The 19,653-nt window shown below is 37.6% G+C and overlaps 1 protein-coding gene across 2 annotated transcripts in view; it reads left to right on the top strand.

Moving 5' to 3' along the window:
* COG6 (component of oligomeric golgi complex 6) overlaps positions 1-19,653 on the top strand; it is a 113,488-nt gene that overhangs the window by 29,022 nt on the left and 64,813 nt on the right. For both annotated transcript variants that reach the window (XM_070409135.1, XM_070409136.1), the window contains exons 5-11: positions 4,598-4,709; positions 6,483-6,565; positions 6,910-6,980; positions 11,931-12,024; positions 17,333-17,461; positions 17,540-17,631; positions 19,095-19,159. In XM_070409135.1, coding sequence (XP_070265236.1) covers positions 4,598-4,709; positions 6,483-6,565; positions 6,910-6,980; positions 11,931-12,024; positions 17,333-17,461; positions 17,540-17,631; positions 19,095-19,159 — 646 coding nt within the window. The remainder of the gene's footprint in view (positions 1-4,597; positions 4,710-6,482; positions 6,566-6,909; positions 6,981-11,930; positions 12,025-17,332; positions 17,462-17,539; positions 17,632-19,094; positions 19,160-19,653) is intronic.

Genomic DNA, 19,653 nt, shown 5'->3' with positions numbered 1-19,653 from the left:
AATGGCAAATGTAATGTTCAAATTCTTGTGATAATATAAATAAATGAATTTTGAAACCAAAAAAAAAAGTAATACTTGATTTGGTAAAAATAAAATCTATGCTAATAAAAGGGTAATATGCTAATGAGACTGGATGTCTTCTGAACATCCTTCCTGACAAAGCCGGGGGCGTGGCTGACCTGCAAACAGCCCTGGCCCCTTGCCCAGGCTGGCCCCGCCCCCCGGGGGGACCCCCACCCTGATCGCGGGCGTGGTCGGCCTGCAAACCGCTGGCGGCCCCTTGCCCAGGCCACCCCATCCTAGCAGGGACCCCCACCCTGATCGGGGGTGGGGCTGGCCTGCAAACCCCGTGGCCCCTGCCCCAGCGGCCCCATCCCCCAGCAGGGACCCCCCTCACCCCGATCCGGGGCCCCTTCAGGGCAGGCCAGCCGGCCCCCACCTGTGCACCAGGCCTCTATCCTATATAATAAAAGGGTGATATGCAAATTGACCCTAATGACAGAATGACCAGAACGACCACTGGACCAGTCACTGTGAGGTGCACTGACCACCTCTTGGTTCCTTTCCCCGGCCGGCAGGCTCCAATCGCCTGATGGCCACCCATTGCAGGGGCAGGGCTGGCGAGCGGGCGGGAACAGCCGACCTCTTGGTCCCTTCCCCTGGCCGTCAGGCACCGATCACCCGATGGCAAGCGGGGAACCCGAGGTGGGTGGCAGCGGGGGTCGGGGCCGGCTGCAGGCAGCTGGGGAAGATGGCCCCGATCACAGGCTGGGCCTAGGGACCATACCTGCGCAAGAATTTTGTGCTCCGGGCCTCTAGTGAAACTATAAAGAGATTAATTTTCTTTGTGCCTAACAAAGACTCTAAAGATTCAAAAGAAGCTCCAGAAATATTTTAGTTGAAATAGTTAATTTGTATGGTCTTAAAGAATTTTATGAAGTTTTATAATTACTTTAATCCTCTATGATAATGGAGCTTTATCTAAGAGTATTAAACAGCTACAGGTGGCATTGCAAGCCTCCAGGCAGTGGTTCTCAACCTTCCTAATGCGGTGACCCTTTAATACAGTTCCTCATGTTGTGGTGACCCCCAATTTCATTGTTACAAATTGAACATAATTAAAGCATAGTGATTAATCACAAAAACAATATGTAATTATATATGTGTTTTCCGATGGTCTTAGGCGACCCCTGTGAAAGGGTTGTTCGACCCCCAAAGGGGTCTCGACCCACAGGTTGAGAACCGCTGCTCCAGAGGCTAAGCCCCCACTGGAACCTATGAGTACTACTACCTGCCCCAGTGGGGTCTATGTCTTTCCACTGCCTATCACCAATGGAATGTGCCCGTGCTTCCTGGCTACCCCTACCCACCACCCCCACCTGAGTTCTATCTCAGACCTCCCATAATGGACAGGGCCAGGGGATATGTGCAGCTCCCACCACCACCCTACCCTGGGCCCAGAGAACCACAGGTCAGCAGCCCTGATGTCCTCTCCACTCCTGCAGCCGGAGTGAAGGCTGCAGAAGCAGCTGCTAGTGCCTATTACAACCTGGGCAACCCACACAAACTCTACATGCCCACAAACCAGCCCCTACCCCCCGCCCATTACCCCTCTTCTGGAAGATAAAAAAATCCAGTAGACCCCTCACCTTCTGCCTTTTGCCTCTCATCCTCTTTCCTTTCCTTCCCCTAAGGGCCAAATCTGGGGTGAAGGGTGATGGGGTGGGGGTGAGGGTGAGGGGCCCGTTCTTCCCTGTCTGATTGCAAAACACCAGGAACTGGCTTTAACAGAAGGGAGGGGCTGCTTGCCTGCAGCTTCCCGCACTAGCCCAGAACTGACACTTGCTCAGCGCCCTTCCTTCTCAGAATCTCTGGGGCTCTCCGTGGGGTCTCAGCGCCTCTCTGAGTTCCTGCCCTGTTCTAGGAGCTTCTACCCAAGGGGAGACTCTCTGGCCACCTCCGCCTCCGCCATTTCAGCTCCCTCATTTTTTAGCCACTTTATCTTCAGCCTCAGGTCCTCCTGAGAACCCTGTCAGCCCTGATCACATTCTCTGTACTTGCACTCTGGGCTGTGACTAGCCATGGAGGCCACATTCCCTTGCCAGCTAGCCTCCTGCCCCAGTCACACCTGCCTTCTCTGCCCTGACCTTGGTCATTTTGTTGCCACCACAGTGTGACTTTTGGAGCTTTAACATGAGCTTCCAGGGGCTGGGTGGCATCAGGAACAGGCCTCTGAGGCGCAAGGAGGGGAACCTTCTGCTTCCTGCTAGTGTTTCTGGAATTTGCTTCCCATTGCCTTCTCTCTTTCCCCTCTCGAAGGGGCTTCTGGAATTGGAGAAGCGTGTCTGCCCAGCATGCCATTTGGGATGTGCTGGGTGGGCTGGAACAAATGCCCCCGACCTCTGGGACCTAACAGGGGTATGTGCTGACCACAACCTCTGGCAGCCCCGCAGCCAGCTCTCTTCCCTTTAAGCTTCATGCCTGGTTGGCGATGTGCCCCTGGATGCACTCAAATGTGCTCTTATTTGCTCTTGGACTGCCATGAAGTGAGGAGATGGTTAAAGAGAATTCCCTATTTATTTGACCAAAAAATCCAGTTAATATATTAATGTGAAATACAAAATCTTTTAAAAAAATATTAAAACCTGTTAAGGTAAATTTTCATAATCAGTAATATGATGATTAAGGACACATGCCATTTAAATCTATATCTTTAATTAGGTGATTTATGTTATCATTTGCTATAAATAGAACATTACTGCCACCTGGAAGAATTTTCCTTTTTAGCTTTTTATGTTACTCAGCAGGAGTATTTGACTTTGTGAATTTAAAACCTCACAACCCAAGAGTACAAACCAAAGATGATAGATACATTGGACTATCTATACAAATAGTGTTAATACCTATCTTTGTTCATTTTTGGGGGGTATTATTAGATTATAGAATATTACTGCCTTGTGAATATTACTAAAGAAGCACTTAGAATTTTATTTATATATCTTCAAAGCTAAGATACAGAAGCCAGGAATGTTGAGGTTCTGCTCAGGTAGTTTGTACAGTGGGGCCTTGACTTACGAGTTTAATTTGTTTTGAGACCAAGCTCGTTAAGGAGCTCGTTAAGGAGCTCATTAACTCAAATTACTCTATCAACTCAATGCAAAAAATCGGCTGAGAGACAGCTGGTATCTCAAAAAACTCGTTAGTCGGGACACTCGTAAGTCAAGGCCCCACTGTATTCCTAATTTGCCTTTTGATGGTCAGTCTGCTCAGTCCTTCAGGTCCTGGCAAGTTGCATTCCACATTATAGTTGGCCTTTTCCTAATTTTCAACTAGTCTAAATAGGTTGCAATCAGTTAACCCTTTGCGGTCGTTTGTCTACTCTCAGCCACCAAAGCTTTTTTACTGTTCCGGTCGTATGTCTGCTCTCAGCCACCACAGCAAGGAACCGTACCAATCTTAACTCTATTCATTCATGTATCAGTTCATAATTTCTTTGAAAGCTCTTAAGTGTCTAAGCGACCTTGTCACGAACCAAAACATTGCCCCGACAAATCGGAGATATCGAAACTCAATATAAACAAACGCGGTTGTTCCACACTCGCCATGCAAAACACCGTGGGAGTCAGTCGCCTTTTGAGAGTGAAGGAATCGACAAGCTTCGGAGATACTTCGCAGAATTTCAAATAAAGCTTTACAAATTACGTTTAACTGTAATTAGGCATTCTCGCTTGTTAAGATATTTCAAAATAATACTCCAAAATGGCAAAAAGAAAGTTACCGAAAGAAGTGTACTGCGAATCTGAAAGTAACGATGAAGAGTTTTATTTTGGCACCTTGAATACTGACTCTGACATAGAAAGTGATAACGTTTGTAGTGATTCTAACTAGTAGTGACGTAGTTCCAAAAAAGAATAAATCTTGTTTATCCTTCATAATCTTGCATGTTATGTATCACTGCTCTTTCAATGGAAATTAATTCCGACCAGTACGACACCCATGTCCAAATTTAATACGACCGCAAAGGGTTAGTATATTTTAAAAGACTTGTTTATTATCATAGTGTACAGAAAAAGCCAGGAAGGCAAAAGTGAGAAGTGACTATAGGTTTATAAGGAAATTAGTAAATGAGTTTTGGAGTTCTAGCTCTAACTGAAAATTAAAAAACAAAAAACAATATACCTGATTTTTGGTTGCTGTGTACTTCATGTGAAAACTTCAAAGCTTAGGAATTTTAATACTGAGAAGAAAATAGTTGAACATGGGCATAGTTTTCTCCTGTAAGATAACCTTACTATTACAGTGTGAACTATTTAAGTACTTGTAGGGACCATATGTGAACTTTTTTCTTCTTTTTTATAATTGTTAACTCCTTTTACTATGTGCAAGTATCTGAGGTAGAATGATATCAGCTAATTTTATCACCTACGTACCTGATGAGCTTCCAGTATTTGAGGTAGAAATTATACTTTTAGAGATGTTGAGAATCTTTCACACCTTTATTTTAAAAGGTTAGTATGTTAGACATAATTTGTTTTAAAGCTGTGCAAATGCACAATGAATTTGATTTTTATTATGTTTTTGTTTTTTGTTACTACAGTCAAAGATTAGAAATAAGAGCACAAGTTGCCGATGCTTTCTTATCCAAGTTCCAACTAACTTCTGATGAAATGAGTGTTCTCCGAGGTACAAGAGAAGGACCTATTACTGAGGTATCTTGCTTTTGTTATATTCATTTAAAGTGTTGCAGTTACAAGCTTTATTTTATCATTTAAAAAATATTTGATTTGAAAATATTTTTAAATTTGGAAATTAAGATGCATATTTTAAATTGTTTTATTTTTTTCAAAGCAATACATGTTCTTTTTAAAGGGTACAAGGCCTATAAAGAAAAGCTACATCACCTCTTCTACTCCTCCTTATCTCTAAGTCTTTTGTCAACCATTTCAAACCTGTTAATTGCTCCTTTTGTAAATTCTATATTTAAGAGCTATTATTAAAAAGAATTTGCTTTTAATGTAGTGGGGATGGAAAGGCAGTAAGTTATCCAATCAAATGCATTTAAAGATTACTATTAGTTATGTGTACTAAATTTAGTGCCTGTTATTCCGGGGATGGGGGTGTACAGGATATTAGATCAATTATAAAGAATAAACTATATGTTCTTTCATTTAACAAATATGTTTTAATTATCTGTGTTAACTATTTTTTACTGATTTCCTAACATGAAATATGAAGATTTAGCCTCTTCCCCTCAGCACCACCCCCCCCTCCGCGCGCGCACACACACACACACACACACACACACACATTCTCTTTCCTTTGTACCTCACAGTACAGTAGCATGGCATTTTCCGTTTTCCTTTCAATGACATTACAGTGATTACATGTTCTTCACTTTACAATTTTTTGTCTTTTCTAGATTTGGAAATTCCTTATTTTTTCATCTAATGAATTTTTTATCCTAGGCCATTCTTTCCAAACTGACATAGAATTATAAAACCTCTCAAAATGCTAAACAACAGGGAAACATTTTATTTCTTTCTTTCTTTTTTTTTTTTTTTTTTTTTTTTACTTGAAAACATTCAGATTTTCCAGAAAGGAATTTTTCATTCTCCTAACTGGGAGGAACTACAAATGTACACTTGCTGTCATTATTCTGGGGTCTGAGGGCAGGAAGAGTTATTAAAGTGGGGGTGGAGTCTCATGGAGTGGCTCTGATAGATGTCACTGTTATCTTACAGTCCAGGCTGGAATGTAAGCAGTTACCTGTGGGTAGAGACATTGCTTATTAGCCCTTGTAGTTTGAGGAACTTTGCACATTTTAAATATTTGACATCTCACCTTTTCTCTTCTTGGGAGAAATAATAAACTGTATTAGAGGGGATGTTTTTTATTTAAATTGAATTCATCAAAGAAAAGTAACACATTCATTATTTTCATATTTAGAACACTGTTGCTTTTATAAACTAAGGCTCCAATATGTTTTTCTAAAATAAAAATATCTTGGAGTTCAGTATCTGTCAGCTTTTAATATTTAATGAGCATCTTTTATACATCCAACTGTGCAGTCTACTCTTAGATGTGGGAACAGGAATGGGTATATAAAAGATATATAAAATGTCATGTTTTATGATAAGAAAGCCATGCTTAACTAAGTCATAAAATGTGCATTCCATAGCACATTTTTCTTTGTGATAATCTTTAGGTTTGCATTTCTCTTCACTAGACTATGCACTTCCTCTTTATAAATTTTTCATCGATGGCAGCAGACAATTGGCATATAGTAAACATTGAATTAGTATATGTTTTGAAATTTGAATAAATATATTACACTTTACATAAAAATTTAGAGAAAGTTGAGATCAGTATAGAAAGGATCAGACTAGGGAAAGTATTTGTTTTTCCTTTGTAGTAATATTTCAGAGTAATGTAATTTTACCTGAAAACATGAACATTTTAAGATTGCATTCTTAATTTTAAAGGATTTTTTCAAGGGATTGGGAAGAGTAAAACAGATTCATAATGATGTCAAAGTTCTCTTGCGTACAAACCAACAAACAGCAGGGTGAGTAACCTTTTCAGTTCATAATTGCATTGCCTCTTATATTTCCAAAATTAAAAAAATTCTAGGTTCTTTTTGAAAAAGTTTAATCTTTATGTGTCCTTGGATAAGGATGGAGTTATATCCTGATGTGCTTAGAGTAAAACAGCAATTGGGTAACAAAGTGATGGTAATAAAATTTGACATATGTTTGACTATAAAAAAATTGAAAATCATTCCATAAAAAGATAAAATACTAACATGATGTAACCAAATCATTCTGTAATTAAACAATATTTAGGTGCTTAGATGTAGCTGTTGGCTAAAGTTTAAATTGTAATGCATTTTTTATTTTTATTTTTTTTTAGTTTAGAAATTATGGAACAGATGGCCTTGCTTCAAGAAACAGCTTATGAAAGACTTTATCGATGGGCTCAAAGTAAGTGATTTCTTTCATGTGGTCTGGATTTGTGAATATCAGTGTTACAATATTTTTTATCTCACTTGGTCATTATTTGATATATTTTGATTTTAGTTATCAAAAAGTACTTTTAAAAAGAAAACAAACTTTACATCTGAACATATTATGAACATTTAACATCAGTCAAGCAATATGTTGATTAAGGATGGAAATTAAAAAATAAAGTCAACATTTCTAGATTATTTTATCTAATTAGATTATTCTATCTAATCTAGATTACTTTATCTGATCTAGATTAGATTATTTTGTTTTTATTTGTGTAATATATTTTTATTGATTTCAGACAGGAAAGAAGAGAGAGGGAGAGATAGAAACATTAATGATGAGAGAGAATCATTGATCGGCTGCCTCCTGCACACCCCCCCACTGGGGATGGAGCCTGCAACTAGGCATATGCCCTGACCGGAAATTGAACCCTGACCTCCTGGTTTATAGGTCAATGATCAACTACTGAGCCATGGTGGCCGGGCTAGATTAGATTATTTAATTTCATTTTTTTTTAATTATTATTTTTTTAAATCTTTATTGTTGAAAGTATTACATATGTCTCCTTTTTACCCCCATTGACCTCTTCTAGCCCACCTCTGCCCCCTGCCCCAGGCTTTCACCACCCTATTGTCTGTGTCCATGGGTTATGCATATATGGATACAAGTTCTTTGGTTGATCTCTTCCCACCCTCTCAACCTCCCCCGACTTTCCTCTGAGATTCTGCCATCTCGATTAGACATTTCTTGTTATTTACATAACTTTATTATAAATAGTGAATAATACTATATTTCTGCTGTAACAAATTGCCACAAACTTAGTGGCTTAAACCAATACAAATTTATTTTCTAGTAGTTCCACAGGTCAGGAATCATATATGGTTCTCACCACACTAAAATTAAACTGTTGCCCTAGCCGGTTTGGCTCAGTGGGTAGAGTGTCGGCCTGCGGACTGAAGGGTCCTGGGTTCGATTCCGGTCAAGGGCATGTACCTTGGCTGCAGGCACATCCCCAGTAGGGGGCGTGCAGGAGGCAGCTGATCGATGTTTCTCTCTCACCGATGTTTCTAACTCTCTGTCCCTCTCCCTTCCTCTCTGTAAAAATTCAATAAAATATATTTTAAAAAATAAATAAAATTAAACTGTTGGCAGGGTTCTATTCATTTCTGGAGGCTCTGAGGAATAATCTGTTTCCTCACTTATTCAGTTTGTTGGCATAATTTAGTTCCTTGAGTCTGTAAGACTGAGGTTTGAATTTCCTTGATGGCTGCCACTGAGGGTTTTTCCCAGTTTTTAGAGGCTGTTTGCATTCTTTGGCGTATGGCCTCCTCCATCTTTAAAGCTAGCAGCGGAGGATCGAGTTACTCTCTTGCTTGAATATCTCCTGACTCTTCTATCTATATCTCTACCTCTTCTGCCAGCCTCTTCCACTTTTAGGTCTTATGTGATTACTTTGGACCCACTAAGGAAATCTGGGGAAATTGCCCTTTTTTAAGGTCTATCACCTTAATTCCACCTGCAAAGTGTCTTTGCTATGTAAGGTAAACTATCACAAGTTCCAGGGATTAGGGATCTTTGGAGGACCATTATTTTGCCTACCACAAATGGTTTATTTGCTTTAGTTTTGTTTAAAAATGTTTCAATAAGTTCTCAAAATTTTCTATTAAAACCAAAGAAGATAGTTAAGAGCAAGAATGGAATAGGAGAACAGAAATTTTAATAGGTGTTACCAACTGACGATTGAAGCAGTTGGGATTAAATCTCGTTAACCGGTAACACCTGTACTGTACTGTGAAAACCTGGTTCAGATGATTTATCTAGTTCAGATGATTTACTCCAGAATGTGTTTCTTTTTCTGCCTCTCATTTTTTGCACTGTTTACTCCTACTTTGAGTCTTGTCTCTTTCTCTCTTTATATACAAGTCCTACCTCAATCTTCAAAGCTGAGTGTAGGTTTTACATCTTTCTGGAACTCTCCATGGCTACATTTAATCACAGTGACTTTTCCCCATTTCTGAACACTGTTGGGAAATATTTATTTGGCATTTAGTAATTTACTACTCTATTATTACTTTTTGTATATGTATATTTTTGCTCTCTAGTTTAGATTTCTTTTTCTTTTTTTTTTTTTAAATCTTTATTGTTCAGATTATTACATTTGTTCCTCTTTTTTCCCCCCATAACTCCCCTCCTTCCAGCTCCCACCCCACCCTCCACCCTCACTCCCCACCCACTGAGTTCATCCATAGGTGCATGATTTTTGTCCAGTCACTTCCCGCATCTCCCACACCCCTTTTCCCCCAAGAATAGTCAGTCCATTCCCTTTCTATGTCCCTGATTCATTATAGTCACCAGTTCATTCTGTACATCAGGTTATTTATTCACTTGATTCTTAGATTCATTTGTTGATAGATGCATATTTGTTGTTCCTAATTTGTATCTTTACCTTTTTCTTCTTCTTCCTCTTCTTAAAGGATACCTTTCAGCATTTCATATAATACTGGTTTGGCGGTGATGAACTCCTTTAGTTTTTCCTTATCTGTGAAGCTCTTTATCTGACCTTCAATTCTGAATGATAGCTTTGCTGGATAAAGTAATCTTGGTTGTAGGTTCTTGGTATTCAGCACTTTGAATATTTCTTGCCATTCCCTTCTGGCCTGCAAAGTTTCTGTTGAGAAATCAGCTGACAGTCGTATGGGTATTCCCTTGTAGGTAATTGAGCCTCTTTCTCTTGCTGCTTTTAAGATTTTCTCTTTGTCTTTTGCTCTTGGCATTTTAATGATGATGTGTCTTGGTGTGGTCCTCTTTGGATTCCTTTTGTTTGGGGTTCTCTTCGCTTCTTGGACCTGTAAGTCCATTTCTTTCTCCAGGTGGGGGAAGTTTTCTGCCATTATTTCTTGAAATAGGTTTTCAATATCTTGCTGTCTCTCATCTTCTGGCACTCCAATGACTCTGATATTAGTCCGCTTAAAGCTGTCCCAGAGGCTCCTTACACTATCTTCACACTTTTGGATTCTTTTTTCATTTTGCTTTTCCAATTGGGTGTTTTTTGTCGAATCTTTGGTTTGATTCTTGTGCTCCTCTGGTCTGCTATTGGGTATAATATTCTTTATTTCAGTCCATGTATGCTTACTTTCTAATTTCTTTATCGTAGCATCGAGGGTCTCATTAGTTTTCATGAGGCTCTGCACAAATTTATGGCAAGCCCTCAAAATTGCGATTCTTAGCTCCATATCCTCCATCTCTGTCATGTTTTTTTGTCTTCGCATCTTTTATGCTTTCTTGGTGCACCCCCTTGTGGTCTCTGTGCGCAGTCTTGTTCTAGCCAAGCCTTAATTGTTGTAGTTAACACTAGAGGGATTTGACCACCAGGCCGACTGGCGGTGGAAATCAGCTGTGGGAAAACTTCAGTCCTCAGGGGAGGCGCTAGTCCAGCCCTTGCCTGAGGCAATCGGCAAATGGCTGTGCGCAGGGTTTGGGCGGGGCGGGCTCAACAGGGCGGGGGGGAGGGAGCAGCTATGGCCGCTCTCAGTCCGTCCCCAGGGGCTCTGCCTCTCTGTCCCAGCAATCGCTGCAAACCTCGGAGGGGCCGTAGCCAGGCAGTCCCGCTTCTCCCGTTTGAGTCTGGGTCCCTAGAGACTCGCCCGGATCTGTAGCCCAGAGTCTGAGACTCGCTCCTGATTGAAAACGACAATCTCGCCCTCAGCCGCCAGCCCGCTTTGCGCGCGCACCCTCACCACCGCACCGCCGTACCTTTAAATTTTCCACACTGCGCCTCCGCTGAGCGTCGGAATGCTGTTGTTTTTGCTTCTGGTTGAAGAGACTCTCCTCAGCCAGCCTTCCCGTGGTTCTGGTTGATGTCCACTCCGACTTTTAGTTGTATTTTTGAAGTGGTTGTCCACGGCGGCAGTCTCCGGTGTTTACCTATGCCGCCATCTTCGATTCTCTCTCTTGAGTTTTATCTAGATTTCTTTTTCAAAGGCCTCAAATTTCTTTGTGCTCTCATGACCTCTAACATAGTGGTTCCAAACTGTGGGACAGTGCTAGTGTTTTGTCTTCATATCTTAAAGGTTGGTATTTCTGAAACAAGTTTGAAGTTCTTTAAACATAATGGACTCTTAATAGATATTTAATGATAATATTAGAATATTAAAATAAAGAAAATTTGGTGTAAGGATTTTTGAAACTTGAAAGTCTAAACTTTTAAAATGATATTCTTATTACTACATATTATCCATATAAACATTTTAAGTATATGCTTAAAGATTACTCCCAAGGGAAGGAACTTTGTAATATATATGTATATATTGTGTGTGTGTGTCTCTGTGTGTGTATTTTTAATACTCTTCCCCTCTTGCCTTGAACATTACTGTGTATATAGCAGTTATTCAGTGAATATTTTTTCATTGATGCTTTTTTTAGAAATATAGTTTTTTAAAACAATAATAAAATATAAGTTTGGGGTGTACCAGGTAGCATATGTGGTCATTTAGAGTTATATAAATACTTAAGCTTAAATTTTTAGTTTGGTTGACAGCATAAACCAGTTCTTGATAGACATATTCTCTAGGTTTGCCCAAGCATTTTAAAAATGCAATATTTGCCGAAACCGGTTTGGCTCAGTGGATAGAGCGTCGGCTTGCAGACTGAAAGGTCCCGGGTTCGATTCTGGTCAAGGGCATGTACGTTGGTTGCGGGCACATCCCCAGTAGGAGGTGTGCAGGAGGCAGCTGGTCGATGTTTCTCTCTCATCGATGTTTCTAACTCTCTGTCCCTCTCCCTTCCTCTCTGTAAAAAATCAATAAAATATATTAAAAAAAAAAATGCAATATTTGCTATAGAATTTAGACTATGATTGTACAACAGACATAATAAAGACCTAACTTTAATTTAACAGAGGTTCTAATGTTAATTATTTTTCAGGTGAATGCAGAACATTGACACAAGAATCATGTGACATATCTCCAGTATTAACTCAGGCAATGGAAGCCCTGCAGGATAGACCTGTCTTATATAAGTAAGTGACTTTTTCCTAATTAAAAAAGAAAAGCCCTACTTTTGTTTTTATAATGCACCTTAACTTTTGGTATTATTAAATACAGTAGTTTTAGTGATACTTGTAATAACTTACAATGATATTTTCATCCCATATTATGTCTATATCAATGCTAGCATCAGTCCATTTGCATATTATATGCTAAAGAATGAAATATGGAGGGGAAAACCCAGGTGTTCCTGTATCTAAACTACCTCTTATATTTATGTAGAGGCTAAGGGGCTTTTCCCCATTCTGTCATTTTATTAACTACCTTGGAATTGTGACTAAGACTCCTGTAGCAACACTATCTTGGAGAGAAAGAGGTCAAATAGAAGACTGAGAAATGAAAAAAGGGTCCAGGTCTTTGATCCTGTAAGTTATACCAGCCAAGAGATAAGTTGATAATATATAGAAAAGAACTTATGCATTATTAACTTGTTTACATATTTGTCATTAATCTTCATTTTAATTTTATTATTTTATTTCTCATCCTATATAATAAAACTCTAATATGCAAATTGACTGAATGATGGAACAACCGGCAGAATGACTGGTCACTATGGCATGCACTGACCACCAGGGGGCAGACGCTCAACGCAGGAGCCGTCCCCTGGTGGTCAGTGTGTTCCTACAGGGGGAGCACCACTCAGCCAGAAGCTGGGCTCATGAATGATGAGCGCAGTGGCGGTGGTGGGAGCCTCTCCTCCCTCCGCTGTAGGTGGGCGGTAAGGAGCAAGGGGTCCTGGACTGTGAGAGTCCCAGACAGTGAGAGGAATGTCTGACTGCCGGCTTAGGCCCGATCCCCGGGGGTATCGGGCCTAAGCTGGCAGGTGGACATCCCCCAAGGGGTCCTGGACTGCTAGAGGGCACAGGCTGGGCTGAGGTGATCGCCTCCCCCCCCCAAGTGCACGAATTTCATGCACTGGGCCTCTAGTATAAAATAAAAGGAAATACTTTTTATTTTTAATGACTGGAATAATATGAAAAAAGGGAGACCAAATGAGTAGTTATAATTCAGGAGACAGAAAGGAAGTGGACTTGTACATACACATTGAATCTTACTCTGAATCACGCCTTTCAGATGCTAGTAATATTTTACAAGATTTCCCATTACTCTGCTTTCTGATTGGAACATTACTTAGCTTGTAATAAGGTTCTAGAACACAAATGCTGGGACAGCTGTGTAAAAATATCATTCCACTCTTGTGTTAAGCAGAATTGTTAAGTGTTAGAGATACAACATCAATGAAACACTGCCCTCAAATTGCTTTAGTTTATGAAGCCAGATATAAACACATCCATTTTATAAGTATACTAGTTGCTGTTCTAGAGGTCATGTTTCAAGTATTCTGTGGTAAGAGATAGGGATGAACAGTAGGGAAAGTTTCCTCTGGAAACTAGGTAAAGTGAGTTCTGAAGGTTGAATAGCCATTTTCCAGGAAGAATGGGAGCAGAGAACATCCTAGGTTGAGAGAACAGCAGCTGCCAAGATGCAGATTAAGAAAGAACATGCAACTTTGAGCAATCATTGCAAAAGCTTGCACTGGTCATTGGGCTAGTAGTAAGAGCCGGACCATAATGGCCGTAAATCTTGTGCATGTACATATGATCAGCTAATGTTCACTATGGGTCACCAGCTCTTTAGATTATATTTACTTTGAAATTTGTTTCCTAGCTTCTTCACTTTAAGGTATTGGTGTTTGGTTGTAAGTCATTTAGTACCTAAGACATTTGATGTTTGATTTTAATAAGTGTTACATTGTCCACAGATTCATGTTTGTTCACAAAGTCAACCTTTTTTTAAACAAAAATGCCGTTATGTTTGGACATTTGAAAAGGTCAACTGACTTCTATAAATATATTTTCACTAAATTTTGCTTTTTGATCAACATTTGGAAAGGAGCAATACTGTTTAATGGCTTAGAAGGTGTGTGTGTGTTCTGAGTTACATTTTTTGAGAAGACTTTGCTTGCACCTTTATAAGCTTCTGTTTCCTTAGCTGTAAAATGAGGATAATATTAGTACCTATCTTACAGGTTCTTGGGAAGATTAAATTATATTTTTCACTTAAGGTGGTTAGCATAATACTTTGCTCATCACTAAATATTAGCTATTATTTTTATTTTGAAAAGAGATAAACTGGAAAGTTGTCAACTAAAAAGGAATGTTTTTAGGGTCTCCATGACAGCCAGGCAGAAGCTTGAAGGACAAAGAATAGAGCTATAATCAAGAGGAAAGATGATTTTTCTCTGAATGGCACATGCCAGGGAATAGGCAATAGGGGGACAATAGTGCAGATGAAGCACTTGGAAGATGAGTGAGAAGGGAGGATTTTAAGACCAGTTGATTACCATAAGATGAGTGCTGAAAAAGAAAATTGGCCTTTCATGAAGTAATCATGTATCTTCAAAGTGGTGGATTCTTTAAATTTAGCACAAACTTAATGTATCATGTTAACCACCAGATGGCATTATATGAACTTTATTTAAGTAATGTACACTAGCTTTACTTTTCATTATTGTGTCTCAGATGTGTAGGTATCATGTATAAGAAAAATGTCAGTTATTGAAGTCCTTAGGGAAAGTTGCCATACTCAGTTTTTGTTAGTAATATATAACTGGAATGCTAATGCATTCTTAACTTTTGAAATTTCTTCAAAATACAGAAATTTCTTCAAAATGAAATTTATTATATGTGGAAATGAAAAAAAAAGATGTCTTCTTTGCTAAACCTTCAGAATATAAATATAAAGAATGTAATAAGTACAGTATTGATTTTTCTTCATTCTTTCTGTATTTGTTACATTTCTTAGGAGGCTTTTATACTGTTCTTTTATCCTTTAATTTGTTATTGACCAAAATTTTTCATCTTTTAATTTGCTTTTTGACCATAATTTTTCCTTTTCACTATAGCTAGATATTATAAAAAATGGGCATTTTAATTTTACTAGAGGCATTTTAAAATATTTACATAATTTTACATTCACCTTTGTAAATGTGCATTTTGAATTTTTGACCTTTGTTGGAAAAGAATCTGGTTTTGGTTAAAGAAGTTTTCTTCTATTTCTGGGAAGAGATGTTTCATGTCTACAGATATCATTGAAGGTTTATTGTAGCTTACATTATTCTTTCTTCAGATTATGTCTATTATTGCAATTGGATTACCATTAATATTGTTTATTGATATCTTATAGAGTTATACAGATTAGATTCCATGGTTTGTGGGATTTGATAACTTCCCCCTTCTCTTTTAAAATGCCAGTGGTTTCTAATATAACTTTTGATCAGATTGTTGGGTTCTGAGGGTGAGGATTAATTTTCTATATTTAAAAAGTTGAAAGTTTTTGAATTTTGTTTTGTGATAAGTAGTCATTTGATCAAAAGTCATTTAATGTAATTGGTGATTATTTAAAAGGGGTGGAGAACGTCCGGCCCTCAAACCGTATAAGGCCCCTGAAATCATTTGGTTTGGTCCTGCAAAGGCATTAGGGGTGAGTTAATTAAATGTTTGACCAAATATAGCAGGCTAATTTTTAAGTTGATAGTTTTGTGTGGTCTGCGAATGATGTTATAACTATCCAAATTGCCCTTGGCAGAAAATAGGTTCCTTACCCCTGAGTTAAAAGAATGCAGTTTTTACACTAAAACATTGAGAATTTAAGAGCATGAGGGGAAAAATAGAAATTTTTGTTCTAATTTGTTTTATAAAATAGAAAGTGAATGCAAGGCAGTTGTACAGTTTAACAAAACTCAGCTTGATATTGTTTCCATCTTGACGTATTGCTAGTATGTCATTGCAGGGAATTGCAAAATCAGTTTAACAGAATGCAAACACATACAAAGAACCATGATCTGGTTACTGCTGAATGGTCTTTTAAAAGGTTCAGATTCCTAAAAATTTATAGTTATTGATCACTTCACTACACTTTCACTTTTATTTAAAAATATTTTTTCTTCCAGCTTGTGTTAAAAAAATGTATTCTATTAAAAAATCAGTAGCATATTTAAGAAAGCAGTATAGCTGAAGGAATTAATTCTTTGGAAACCTTTGTGAAATCCTGGTAGCTTTAGTTTATATGTACAGTAATAAAATAATTCTTAATATTTAGTCTATTAGAACACTGCCTAGGCATTTATAAGTTAATGGATCTAGAATCTGCTGCCATTGGACTGTGAAAAAAAATTTTGTTTTCTGTGTATTTTTAAAAAAGAAAGAACTTTCATTTGGGTGATGGGTGTAAGGAATAGTGGTGATAATGGGAAACAAAGGGAGATTTTAATCAAAGAAATGGGTACTTGTGGCAACTACAAGCCATCCTATAATTTCACCCCAAATTGTTTGATCTCCCATTTCAAAGTTTTCCTTCTCTAAAATTCCCTCACCTTAGAAAGCCTTTCCCCCCTTTTTCAACTAGAATTGATGACATGTAAACATATGTAAAAGAAAGTTATTTGCTATGTATGCTAAGGTGATCAGTAAATTTAAGAAACATATATTTACTAGTGAAGTCAAAATAAGCTTTTAAATGTGAATAGTATGTTTTGGACAAACTTGGTGGTAGGTTGTGATAATATGTATAAAGGAGAGTTTTTTAATGTAGAAGGAAGAAACTTGTACTAGTAGTTTGGATTGCGGAGTTGTAATTGGCCCTGAGAATTAGATAATATGGCCTTATGTGAACAGTGGAGCATCATGTTTGGACTAGGAGGATAATGAAACCTGAATAGTCCAAGATTTCTACCTTAACCTTGATTTTTACTTTTACCTAATTCACTGCTTTTTTTGCTTTTAAAAAATATTTTTATTGATTTTTAGAGAGAGGGGGAGAGGGAGAAAGAAACATTAATGTCAGAGTGAAACATCAATCGGGTGCCTCCTGCATGCCCACCTCAGGATTGAGACTGCAACCCAGGCATGTGCCCTGACCAGGAATCAAAGTGTCAACCCTTCAGTGCACAGGACAACGTCCAACCAGCTGAACCACATCAGCCGGGGCTCTACTGCCTTTTTTTTCTTTTTCTTTTTTTTTTTTTTTTTGCCACTGCCCTGTGATTAATCCCAGATCCCAGCATTCTTTCTTAACAGTAGTGAAGTTTTATACTTTTAGATTGAATTTTCATTGTGATACCGTGTTTCCTATATTTTCCTTGTTTAAAAACAGTATTGCTTAAGAGAGTTGTGTAAAGAAGCTTTATAGATGTCTTGCTTATCTTAGAAATTGCATGAATAGTTTGATATAACCATTAGGAAGAAAACAACTATTTTTTATATTACTTGTTTCTTCTAGGTATACCTTAGATGAATTTGGAACAGCCAGAAGAAGTACAGTTGTCCGTGGATTTATTGATGCTCTTACAAGAGGGGGCCCAGGAGGTACACCTAGACCCATTGAAATGCACTCCCATGACCCTTTAAGGTATGGTAATCAGACAATATTGGAATATTTGATGGTTTTCTGAAGGGAATCTTTACTAATATTTAGTTTTTTCATTAGATATGTAGGAGATATGTTGGCTTGGCTCCATCAAGCTACTGCTTCTGAAAAAGAACACCTTGAAGCTCTCTTAAAGCATGTAACTACACAAGGTGGGCCCTCCAATTGTATTGCTAATGTCTAAATATATAAAATTACACAAGACTTCTCTGTTTCTATACTTACTGATGACTCCTTCACGAGGATAAGGTTTTCTCACCTATAAGGTACAATAAGCATCCTAATTAAATTTCCTCTTCCTGTTTTTCTTTTTCTGCTAATAAACTTTCTTCTCTATCCCCTTTATCCTTGTCACACAACTGTTCACACCTTTATAGTGGACCCTACCATATCAAATCTGGAGTCCTCTGCTTTTCTTTTAAGGCATTGCTTTAGCATACATTATCTCAGATCTTCCATGCCACATCACTTTAAAGGCAATTTAGGTGTGAGTAAGCTGACTAAGTGACTTGCTTATGGTCATTCAGATGCTAATTCTTTGACTCCTACTAACCAACCCTTCTTTTAATTCTCATGAGTTTTAAAGTTTTTTGCATAATTAACTATGTACTAAATGTACTTAAAATTTTGGTTTCATTTCAAGGAAGAAAAATTACTGTTTTTGAATTGCTAAAGCCTTTTGTTCACAGAAGTTCAGATCTTTGTTTTGACTACCTGAAGTTGAATGTCATAGAGGGGGCTAATGGATAATTAAGATATTCTGTTATTGATAGGCAGTGAAGCGAATTATTGTCACTGGAATCACTTTTGTTTTGCATAGCTTGGGCCCTCATCATTCTGGTTCAGCACATGATCTGCACAAGAGGCCATTGTACAAATTGCTGATAAGACTTAACCTCCTCATTTTTAACTCTTTGGTATTCCAGCATATTTGTTAGATAGACACAAGTCTGAACTTTTTAAAGTTGGTTTCTGTTATCCTTAAGTACCCAGTTTAAGAAAATGTATTTCTTAAAAAATGTTTCAGAAAACTTAATATGAGAGACAGTGTTAAGACCTGAGAAGAAAATAGATTGGAGTTAGATGAAATAGGTTATTCTATGGGAATGGCTTAATTCTTCTAAGCCTCGGTTTTATCATCTGTAAAAATGAAGGTGGTTGTAAGCAGTAAATGTCAAGTACCTAGTACAGAGCTTGATAAATAGTACTTAGTAAGTTTTAGTTTTTCTATTAGATTACAAGGTGTGGTTTCCATTTTTCTCACTGCCTAGAATAAGGTGGTTGGAGAACAAATGCTAATAAATCTTCACAGTGCTTCCTTCAATTAATATCTTTTACATTCCCTTTTGACTCATATTTACTTTTTCACAAAAAAATGTGTTCACTTTATCAATCACTAAATTAATTTGTTAGTCAAATGAATTAACAAGGCTCTAAACTCAGATATTAACATAATTAATAATGGCCTAAGGGATATTGAACTTAATAAAATATGATTACATTTATTTCAAATGTTTGTTATTAGTGCCATTAGTCATATGTAGTATTTTTTCAGTTTTTTGAAAGTGAAATGTAATATGGAAAAATTTTTGAGTTATGTTATAATTAATTGTAGGTGTTGAAGAAAATATTCAAGAAGTTGTTGGGCATATCACTGAGGGGGTGTGCAGGCCTCTAAAGGTAAAATATTTCGTTTTTATGTATGTTATATGGTATCTGGTTGGATTATGCCCTTATTCTTATGAGTTTAAACACACTGATAACAGCCTGAATTAAAGCTGTAATTTTGTCAAATTAACACAGTATTGTACATAATAATGTATATTTAAAAATAATTATTGTTAATTTTCTAAGAAAGAAAATTTGAGACATTCTTAGTTTGCATATGTTGATTTTATTTTTACCTATTATGTTTCCAATAGTAATTTGTCAATCCCTTGAATTGAAGTAACTAATTTCTGAACACTTAACAGATTTACTAACAACTTTTCCATTTATTTTATTGCTTCAAGTATAGTAAACTTTTGTGATAGCAATAAATAATAAATCCAAGGATAAAATAATAAGTGTGTTATTATCAATACTATTTGTAGTACAGGAAACAGAATTTGAAGTCAAAATTAGAATTCCCACTTTGCAACTTAGTTGTGTTCACTTATTCAAATTGTCTAACT

This window comes from Myotis yumanensis, unplaced genomic scaffold (genome assembly GCF_028538775.1).
Source record: "Myotis yumanensis isolate MYYU_CA2020_CCGP unplaced genomic scaffold, mMyoYum1.0.hap1 SCAF_3, whole genome shotgun sequence".
Lineage (NCBI taxonomy): Eukaryota > Metazoa > Chordata > Mammalia > Chiroptera > Vespertilionidae > Myotis > Myotis yumanensis.
This window is presented reverse-complemented; position numbering and strand designations above follow the sequence as displayed.